This window comes from Zootoca vivipara, chromosome 4 (assembly GCF_965207765.1).
Source record: "Zootoca vivipara chromosome 4, rZooViv2.hap1.1, whole genome shotgun sequence".
Classification (NCBI taxonomy): Eukaryota; Metazoa; Chordata; class Lepidosauria; order Squamata; family Lacertidae; genus Zootoca; species Zootoca vivipara.
In genome coordinates, this window is record NC_142587.1 from 75,224,950 (window position 1) to 75,235,754 (window position 10,805).

The window sequence follows — 10,805 nt, forward strand, 5'->3', positions numbered from 1 at the left end:
TCTTTTACCATGAGGTGCCTTCTAGACATTGCTGCCCCCATGGTCAAGGTTCGGGGTGATGGAAGCTGCAGCTCAACATCATCAGGAAGGTTCCTTGTTGGTTAGCCCTGGTGTAGAGCTTCAATACAGGACAAGGCAAATAAAAGACATCATTCACCACTTCTTTATTTAAAACAAAAAACAAAAACAAAAAACATTTGTCCGTTCACATTTTGGTCCTTTTCGAGTATTTCCTTAATCCTACAAGAGACAAAGCAACAAAAACAGCTCCTACTGCAACTACAAGGGCTCTCTCCCATTCCTTTGACAAGACTGGACTACTCCAATAGGAACCTGCAAGAGATAATTAATTAATTAATTAACCTGCTAATTAATAACCACAGAACTCCAGTTTTCTTGTGATTCAGCGAAGTCCTAAACAGAGAGGTGCATGCAAGACTTTCGTACATCAGCATTTTCACACGATCCACCTTGCCATATACCATTTGCCCACCACTGCCATATTTCTTCAAATTCTTCTCACAAGGCTACCAATGGAGAAGCCTTTTTGCCCACACATGACAAGCATATGCCACAGAGGACCAGGCTGCCCTCTGGGCCCATCTATGTAACAAAGTTCTTTACATATGTAGCGTAAGCTTGAACCATAAGCACATCCATGCAACTGAAAGGTTGCTGCTCAGAAGAGGCTTAAGAGGGCTCTGCTCATTTCAAGTTCCTTAATTGTTCTTGCTCTTTATGACCAATATAGGAATAAAAAAAACCAAAATGCAGCAGTGCAGCCCTTAGCTTACAATTCATGCATCCGAGCCAGTTATGAATTTGGCAGATTAGAGCTATATTAGGAATAGTAAGTCAACATACAAATACAGTTTCGAGGTCATGCCCATGAAAAGAATAGGATCCAATCCATCATGATATTTTATGGCAACAGTCATTATCTCTCCCCCCCCCAAAAAAATCACATTCCCATCTCAATAGTCACTTCCCTCTCACCTTTCTGTTTGACGTTGTCCTGTTCTTTCTCCATCTGGAAGTCTACAGGTCCTTCTGCCATCACTAGGCTCCTTGGAGTGTCCTGTAGGGCTTGGTTCTCAAGCGATCTCCTGGCTATTTGACGAGAGAAGTTAGCAGACAAGCGATTAATACAGACGTTCCAGCTCTTGCGCTGATCGTGTCTCCCCTTTCCTTTCACTATCAGGATTACCACTGAGGCACTCAAGGGAGCTTTGCCTTGAAAGCTGCATTCGAGGCAGTTGCTAGGCTTTCTGGGAAGCCATAAGCATTCAGCACCTCATTCTGCTAGTTACTCCTGCAGAGCAGCACACTGTGCTAAATGCATTTACACATATTGTCAGATCTCATGCACAAAAGTCCACATAAAGATCTGAATTGGCCTCCCACAGAAGAGTAATTTAGGGACGGTTGATGCATAAATCCTCCAGAGGTGACACTGCAAGTTTGTTTCGTTTTGCATCTGGCAGAAAGCACATTGAAAATTTGTACAGAACTGTCTATTCATCACAGCCTCCTCTCTGCATCGGAGTGGAGAACCACCGGCTCCAGGGCCAAATGCAGCCATCAAACCTTTAAACTCTCTACAGACCACAGCCCCTCACTGTTTTTGCCTGGCTGGAATATGGAACTAGATCCTGCTTGCCGTTTGGGTCATTTCTTCTGCACCAACAGTTCCTAACTGGTTGCCACTGCTCAAGGGAAGTCAACTCTCATTGTTACAAAAGGAAGAAATTATTCTATATCCCCTTTTAGAAGTTTTGGAAAAGAAAAACAAAATGGCAGTTGAATAGCTGGGGAGCCACTACCTCTGATCCTAGGACAGTGAGCCATGCAGGATTCCACTGTTGATGGGACACAAGCAGCAGCGCTGCAGTGGAAGTAAACCTGGCAAAAGACAGTCAGAGTCATTCACGCCTGTTAAAAGTACAAATCTCAGAGGGTTGTTCTATACACTGCCCACCTATACTCACACATCCTTTAACAGGCATAGTGTGCATTCCAAGTCAATTGTCCCACCCAAACCTGGTGTTAACAGCATTTAACCAGACTTTGCTGTGCTTAAATGCAAGTAGATGGACCTTCATTGTGGAATGGTCCTGCATTAAGAAAACAAAAAGTCTTGTCCTGAAGGTAGCTGCAGGGTTCTGTACGTGGGCACCTCTTTTGTTATATATCTGGGACCCTCAGACCTCCCATCTGCCTCTCAGGACTCCTTCCTCTCAGGCCACATCCTTCACCAGCCCTACTCCACACCCTCCCTGAAAGCTTTTGCGTGCCTCGAAATGTGCCCTGCAACTGTGTTAATGCTTCTTCTTTGCATAGATGCATGGAGGATAGAGAGTTAGGCTATGATTTTGCATGACTGGAATGCAGCCTATAGTATGGAGAGATAAAAGTCGCATTCGTTGTTCAAGTCCCCACTAGCATACAGCCCTCAAGACTGTTGCTCAGGACGGCATGTCAGCCTTAGGGCAAATGCAGCTCTCTACCTCTATTGCATAGAGTAGGAGCAGAAACAGTCACATTGTGGAAGGCTGTGTGTCTGGACTCCAGCTCCTTGGGACAAGCTTGTACACACATCTCCAAAATCCTGCACAATTAATGACTGTAAAACACATTGCTGTTTAACAAGTGCACACATAATAATTTTCTCTGGCTATCCGAATGGTATACAGTGGAACCTCGGTTTATGAACACCTCGGTTTACGAGTTTTCGGTTTACGAACGCTGCGGACCCATCTGGAACGGATTAATTCACTTTCCATTACTTTCAATGGGAAAGTTCGCTTCAGTTTATGAACACTTCAGTTTATGAACAGACTTCCGGAACCAATTACACCCATGCTTCAGGTTAAGTACGCTTCAGGTTGAGTATTCCATAGACCCGTCTGGAACGAATTAATCCACTTTCCATTACTTTCAATGGGAAAGTTCGCTTCAGTTTATGAACGCTTCAGTTTATGAACAGACTTCCAGAACCAATTGTGTTCATAAACCGAGGTACCACTGTATGCCCAAAGATGGGGGGGTGGGGAGCAGTTCCAATGAAAGACGATTGGCAATTAAAACTGATGGAATACGCAGAGATGGCGGGACTTACTGGAAGAATAAGAAATCAAGATGAGAGACTTTCTTTTAGTAGAATGGGGAAAATTTGTTGCGTACAGTATATGGAGACCATTTGTATGTAATTTAAAATGTTAGCAGGACTGACATAAACATGAGCAGTAAGAAATAACTTAAAGGGAGTCAAAAGGTTAAATTTGTAAATAGGTTTGAGTTGGTTATGCAGTAAGATTATGATGTAAAATGAACCGCTGGGGGGGGGGAATCCAAAGAAAATGCAGGCTTAATTTGTTTAGACTTCATTTTTTGTTGTTGAGATATTGCAAAATGCAAAAATGGGAAAATAACTTTTAAAAAACACCATCGTTTTCCCAACAATGGTTCATGATAGATGGCTCAGTCAGTAGAGTATGAGACTCTTAATCTCAGGGTCATGGATTCTGGCACCATGTTGAGCAAAAGGGAGTTGGACTAGATTGCCCTCATGGTCCCTTCCAACTCTACAATTCAATGATTCTGTGGTTCAGTAATCTGATTCAGAATAGTAATCTATTCCAGGCATCCCCAAACTGCGGCCCTCCAGATGTTGTGGCCTACAACTCCCATGGTCCCTAGCTAACAGGACCAGTGTTCGGGGAAGATGGGAATTGTAGTCCAAAACATCTGGAGGGCCAAAGTTTGGGGGTGCCTGATCTATTCTCATGCATCACCCTTTCACAAGCTAGGACCCTGGTGAAACTGGGGAGCTCTTACTGGTCCAGTAAGTGCCTGCCGGGAAGCAGTGCTGAAAGTGCTGATGACAAAGCGTTGGTAGTGAGATGGAAATGGTAGCCCTGAAATTTCTCCCACGAGGATGAACCGAGTCTGGTAGTTGTCTCCTTCATATGGACACCTGTAAGAGGAAAACGCTGCATTATGCAAAAAGCTCTTCAGTAGTCTCAAATTCCTAGCTTATCTTGGAGGTCTTGCCTGTTCGTTAAGATGGGCCACTGTGGCCTCTGCAGGGGGTTAGTACTTGGTGTGGCCCAGCACTCATGAAGAACCAAGACAAGGTCTGGGTCTGTCCGCTGCAGGATCCGTACTTCCAGGAAAACAGAATCCCTCAGGAGCTTGACTACAGGGTAGTCCCCATTAGCATAGTATTTGCTGTACTGTTGGTCTGCAGAATACAAATATTGGAAATGGTTACACACCACCGACAGAGAAGGATCGCAACACCATGGTTTTAAAGGTTTTTATATTGTTGGAAAGCACTATGATATAGCTTTATGATGCAGCAGAAAAAAATATTTTTATGAAGAAATGAATTGGCCATGGTTCACTGAGTTGGTGGATGCTGTGGTTCATTTGCAGGGCCCAAGGCAAGGCACCCTGCTCCTGCTTGTAGCCTCCTGTTGTGGCTATCTTACAAAGATCCAGCAGCGTGCCCAGTTAATCCCTCTTAATCATCAAAATGTGTTTGTATCATGTGCAGCCTTCTATTGTTTTTTTCCTTGGAAAGTCAGTTAGTAGACACAACAATCACATTGCACCATGCACAATTCTTAGCAGGAAGTTTGCTATTCTCATGAAGTTACTTCCCCATAAGTCCCTTTGTTCCAGTTCAGTCTTTGGGGAAAGTTTGAAGATTGAGTATTAGGCTTCCAAGCTTTGCCTGTTCGCACTATTGCAGAGGGGTGCAGACAGCTACTAAACAGCCGATTCTTTACAATACATGCAAGCAAGAAGTACACGAAGTGGAGAATAGAGGTGTCAGAAATTATGACAGCCATAGATTTTCCTCTCATTGACATGATGACACTTACCAGTAGCAATTCTAAGCTCGAGGCTGAGTGGGCCAAACTGAGTGACTGACAGTGGAGGCGGCAGGGTGAAGACTTGTACCATAAGTGGGAGGAAGCTCCCTGTTGAATACCTGCAGCTGACATGCAGTCTAGTGAAGAGCAAAGATAAAGAAGTTAGATATTGGGGAAGAGCCACTGCTTGGTAGTAGAGCGTCTGGCTTTGCAATCAGAAGGCTCCTGGTTCAATCCAGGGAAGGACCTCTCTCAAAACTTGAGAGCTGCTACCAGGCAATGCAGACAATAATGTGCTAGATAGACCAATAGCCTTAACACTGTAGTTTCCTGTGTGCCCAGATGCCATTATGTGTGAGTGCCAGTTACTATTACAGTACCTGAAGGTGCTATCTTGCATGAGTGATCCAGTGTTCCAGTTTTTGACATCATGGTGTGCTACCAGCTCATTTGCATATATGCCCTGATCGCCTGCTCCCTGTTTTTAAACATTAAAGATTAGTTGGGATTAATCCAGTTTATTTGCCCTGCAATCCTGCACCCAGAGAAGAATGAAGGAAACCTAAGAAGAGTCAAACATTTCTGAACCATAAAGTGCACTCTTGAGAATACTTGTAAATTTAGAGGGGTTGCATCAATTGCTCACTTTCTCCGGCCTTAAGAAATTCAGAGCTTCCTCGTGGATGGGAGGTTGCCTGCTCTTGATGATGTTACAATCTGTTATACAGATTGGGCTCAGGTGGCCTTGGTGGCACAGAGTGCTTCCATCAGCTTTGGGCTGGTGGCCCAGCTGTGCCCCTATCTGGATAGGGATAGTCTAACTTCTGTTGTCTATGCCCCGGTAACCTTTTGGTTAAATTACTGCGATGTGTTATACCTTAGGCTGCCTCTCAAGACGGTTTGGAAACTTCAGCTAGTGCAGAATTCAGTGGCCAGGTTGCTCACCAGGGAAAACGGTTTGAGCATATTGCACCAATCCTGGCCCAATTGTACTGGCAGCCAGTGCATTTCTGAGCCCAATTCAAAGTGCTGATTTTGACCTAGAAAGCTTTAAAATGGTTCAGGACCATGGTACCTCAAAGATCACCTCTGCCCATATGAACCAATTTGGTCATCTAGCAGATTACTTTCCTCAGTACCTTGTCCAATTCCTGCCTCCCCTCACCCCTGTACATTTTCAGATCAGAGGAAGTATGCATGGATTTACAAGGGCTTTATAAACACAGTCCATACTAGCCTATGCTTTTCTGTGCATCTCTTCCCACTATGCCTGAGGACTTCAGCTATGGAATGGTCATGCAAGAGGCTCCTTTTGTTGTCCCCAGACTTACCTAAAACCAGAATAGTTCATCCAGGTATAATAGTGCCGTACAGTCAGAGAGAAGGGTCATAGCTCAGTAGTGACTTTGCACGCAGAAGGTCCCAGGTTCAATCCCCTTCATCTCCAGGTAGGGCTGGGAATGTCCCCAACCTGAAACCTTGGAGAGTTGCTGCCTCTCCATGTAAATGATACTGAGCTACAACTTAGCCAACTTAGCCCCGTAACTATGGGTGCCCGGGGCTCTGGGTGCCATGCATCGTGCACCAAAATTTGTGGGTGCCCAGCCCCTTCATAGGGAGTTTTTTAGGTGCTCGGGCACCCAGGGCCCAAGCAAGTTGGCACCTATGCTGAGCTGGATGGCCCAATGGTCTGACTCAGTGTAAGTACGTTTGCAAGCTGGCTGCTTAAATCAGGAGCTTTCAAGGCAGGTGGATTCCTACCAGAAATGTAGTTCCGCAGGAAGAGAGCGGGAATTTGTAGAGGACAAAGGCACCGTTCTTTGTCACAGGAACACAACCACTGCCATATCCACTGACAAGATGCACAGAGTCCAGAATTAATGACGGCAGAGTCACATCCCTAGACACTGCAATTGAGAAGTAGCCATCTGGAGTGCAGTGTGTAGTCACTGAAAAATGAAAGCCAAAAGCATTAGCATGGAATTCCACCACAGAATTCTCATGGTTTCTAGAATTAACCATCCTTCCTTTTGTTGTCTAGCCACCTGGCTCCAAATGGAAGGCAACCATTTCAGCCATAGGAGGTACCTACCACGGCCACAGTAAAATAATCCATTCAGATGCCTCACATTTTTCTGCTGCTCCAGAGAAGCAGGCACGGAGCAATGGATTCAAACTACAAGAAAGAAGATTCCACCTAATCATTAGGAAGAACTTCCTGACAGTAAGAGCTGTTCAGCAGTGGAATTTGCTACCGAGGAGTGTGGTGGAGTCTCCTTCTTTGGAGGTCTTTAAGCAGAGGCTTGACAGCCATATGTCAAGAATGCTTCATAGCTGCCAAGTTATCCCTTTTTTTAAGGGATTTTCCCTTATGCTGAATAGGCTTCCTCGCTATGGAATGCTTTGATGGTGTTTCCTGCTTGGCAGGGGGTTGGACTGGATGGCCCTTGTGGTCTCTTCCAACTCTATGATTCTATGATTCTGAAATGGAAGCTGAAAACATCCAATTCCAGCAAATTCCAAGGTGCACCTTTTAAAATGTGGATATATATATGCTTACCACATAACTAAATTTCCTTGAGCCTGCTTCACTTCTATGGTTCTTCCCCTTCTCTCCATATAAGCAAGGGAGAAGAGCTGCTTAATTAGACATTGCCTTGCAAAATATGGATTTGTGCAGCTAGGATGAAAGTTGTTTTCTAGACTGGAAATTCAGTTTCCCTTGACTTCTCTGGACCGAAGTGTTTTGTTCTCAAACCAGAACATCAAAATATGCCCAAAGTACACTTCTAGTGCCAGTGTCTTTTTTTTAAGAATGCCCAGCCTACCTGTATTGCCATAGTAACAAGGAACACGATGATCTTCAGTGGTATAACAGCAGCCTCTCTCTTCACATTCTCCCTGGGACACAGGTTGAGTGGCACAGGGAAGGCAGTCTTGTCTCTGCACTCCCTGGCATACGCTGCTGCTTGGAACATCTAAAGCTGAAGGCCAGAGTGTTAGGGTTTGTTGTTACATCATCCCACTCATCCTAGGAACACATTTCTGCTGTTCTTGAAATACTGCCTTTAGCCCATCCTACACTATTGCAAGGAGAAGGGGATGACAGAGGACGAGATGGTTGGACAGTGTTCTCGGAGCTAGGAACATGAGTTTGACCAAACTGCGGGAGGCAGTAGAAGACAGGAGTGCCTGGCGTGCTATGGTCCATGGGGTCATGAAGAGTCGGACACAACTAAACGACTAAACAACAACAACACTATTGCAAATATGGTAGTCAGCATTTTGGAATGCTACAAATCCACATTTAGAACAATCATGGGAGAGATTTATGGTGGATGAAAAGCCACCATACAAGACACAACAGAATTCATTATAAGCTGCAATTCTGTATTGACACAGGGTACCCTCTTCCCCTTTCCCACCTGATGTCCTGTTCTCAACCAATAATGGACTTTACCTTAGCTTCTTTCTGCCAAGTAATTTGGGGTGACATTTAGATTCTAGAGGTTTAGATTCCACAATTGCTATACCTGGCAAATGGGTTGGGCATTTCAGGTCCTCTTCATAAAGAAGCACTTTACTAACAGCTTCCAGTCCTTCAATCCTGAGAGTCATTAAGAAGTAGCTGTTCTGTATTAACAGACAAGGCAAAGCATGTTTGGAGATTTCCACTAATTGAACTAAGACAGAGATTGCTCCCATAACTTGCACGCTTATCAGAAGGCAACTGTTTTCTACTGTGCAATTATAAAAGCCCATTCCGCATGATTCATGATGCAAGAGAATTCAGGAATTCATTCATGAGTAACCTGGTATGAGTATCCTTCATACACCCAACCAATTCATGTAACTGATCCTAGTGTGACTGGAAATATTTGTCTATATGGTCCTTTATAGCAACCCTCTATGTCCCAGCAAAGGGTCAAGTTACTACCTTTTTGATAAAGAAACATCCAGTATAAGGAACAATGACCACTGTAGAGCCCTCTGGTTTCCGAGAGATGGAGACACAAGCAGATCTGTCAAGAGGATGGGGCTGGCCTTCTGAATCTAGGAAAGAAATTGGTACCCTCTTTGAGATCTATCCATGCAATGTCTTCATGCCAGGGGTCAAAGCTCTCACCATTACATTGCTTATTCTCAAACGGTTTGGCTCTAGTCAGTTCAAAACTTTTTAATCAGTCATGCCATACAGCCTTCAATCTTTCTCTGATGTGTACAAATATTTCCCCCCTTATTACCTAGCATACTGATCTGTTGTTGAAATATGAATCTCAACCCAGTCAAAACCAGCTTCTTCAGTGAAGTTGCAGATTGATTCTACTTCTTTATTCCTTAAAGTATCGTAAGGCTGGTCTGAAGCCTAGGTAAGATTATCACCCCATTATTCCAACTCTGGTGTCCCCAGATTGTACGATATAGACCAACCGCCATCAAATGCCTGTTAGCAAAGCCAACACAGATCCTTATAACAAAAAATTAGGCATCAAGCAGTCCTTCACTTCCAAGATACAAGGATTAAGCACACACTACTTTTAAGTTTGTAGAGCTTCCTAATTCTTATTATGATGGCTTTCCTTCACAGGCTCCTGATTTCCTTGCCCAGTGTTATAGATAGAAGGGCAGCTACTTCCCAAACCCAGGGTGCTCTCTTCTTTAACAGCCAAATGCAGAAACTTCAGTGGATCGTTTCCCACCATTGCCTTCCCCCACCCGCAAAAAAAAATGTAGGAGTGGAATGATAGGGAACCTCTCTCATGTTGAATCACTGCCTGGGTTAACGTTTCAGAGCTCCAATCAGGAAGAAAACTGACCAGGTAGTGCAATTCTCTAAAGCCTATCTAACTGTACTTGTATCAAGGCTCTTTGACAGCATCTGCTAAGACACTCTAGTTTTTACAAGCACAGTTTCCCGACCCACTGGATCACCATGATGGTTTGAACACAAAGCTCTGATTAAGAAAGGGTCTGCCTGAACAGCATAAGAAAGGGTCTGCCTGAACAGCAACCCCATAACTAAGGGCAAATTCATAAAAGCAGATACAGTATAAAGAGTTGCTCTGCAGCTGCTTTTTTTGCTGGGAGCTGGAATTTCCTCTTGCAACACAAAGCCCAAATTAATGCAAGGACAGCAGCCATTTGAGGAACCACTAGCAGCACCCTATAGCTCTAATATCAGAACAGTGTGAGCTGCACCTGTAAACAGGCCTTGATTGGTGTAGCAGCCAGTTGTTTGGGTGTCCTCTGTTTGGTTGTACAAAAGAAGTATGGTTTAAAGAGGAAAAGGGAGAACAGAGGCCTACAGCCAACCTTCCCAATCCCACATCAGTCTACTAGACACACTCAGTCTAGTCAGAGGGAAATGGTGTAATTCACAATACACCCGAAAATATAAAGCTTCTGTCTGAAACACCTGGGGCCAAATCCCCCAAATTATCCTTTAAAAAGCACCTTCGATAAGAGTCTGCTTACCTAGAACAGTAAGAAAGTGAATTATCTCTGAATGGTTCGCAGGTAAGGTGAACTGCAAGCTTTCCCTTCCACAATACAGGGTTCTACTGCTCCACAATCTTGGCAAATCTTTAAAGCTACTAGGAGCACCCAGAACAAGAGACACGAACAAACAAATAATCCAGAAAAGCATTATGCCTGAAGGAACCCAAAGCCATTTTACTGCTGTCATCCTGTCTTAACAATAGTGACCACACCTCCCAAAAGTCTTTATATATAGGCTTAACTAAACTGGATTGGACAGAAGAAAGGAAGGGGTGTGGTTTCTTCAGGCCAGGTAGAACCACAACATCCTCTTGAATGATTATAATGGAGACATTCCTGCATTATAGCCAGCAGATGGCAGTAATAGGGCCTCTTCTATTAGAATGCCTGAAGGAAGAGGAAGAAGAACATCCTATTGGGAAGAAC

The 10,805-nt window shown here is 44.1% G+C and overlaps 1 protein-coding gene across 1 annotated transcript; it reads right to left on the reverse strand.

Moving 5' to 3' along the window:
* Positions 1-205: 205 nt before the first annotated feature.
* On the reverse strand, positions 206-10,566 carry LOC118085133 (zona pellucida sperm-binding protein 4-like). The gene is made up of 12 exons (XM_088668998.1): positions 10,356-10,566; positions 8,818-8,933; positions 8,414-8,513; positions 7,709-7,858; positions 6,642-6,829; positions 5,261-5,358; positions 4,890-5,017; positions 4,054-4,243; positions 3,838-3,976; positions 1,824-1,902; positions 997-1,110; positions 206-333 (listed from the first exon to the last, which is right to left on the reverse strand). The coding sequence occupies exons 1-12, from the start codon at positions 10,564-10,566 to the stop codon at positions 206-208; spliced, it is 1,641 nt and encodes a 546-aa protein (XP_088525124.1).
* Between the last annotated feature and the right edge of the window lie 239 nt (positions 10,567-10,805).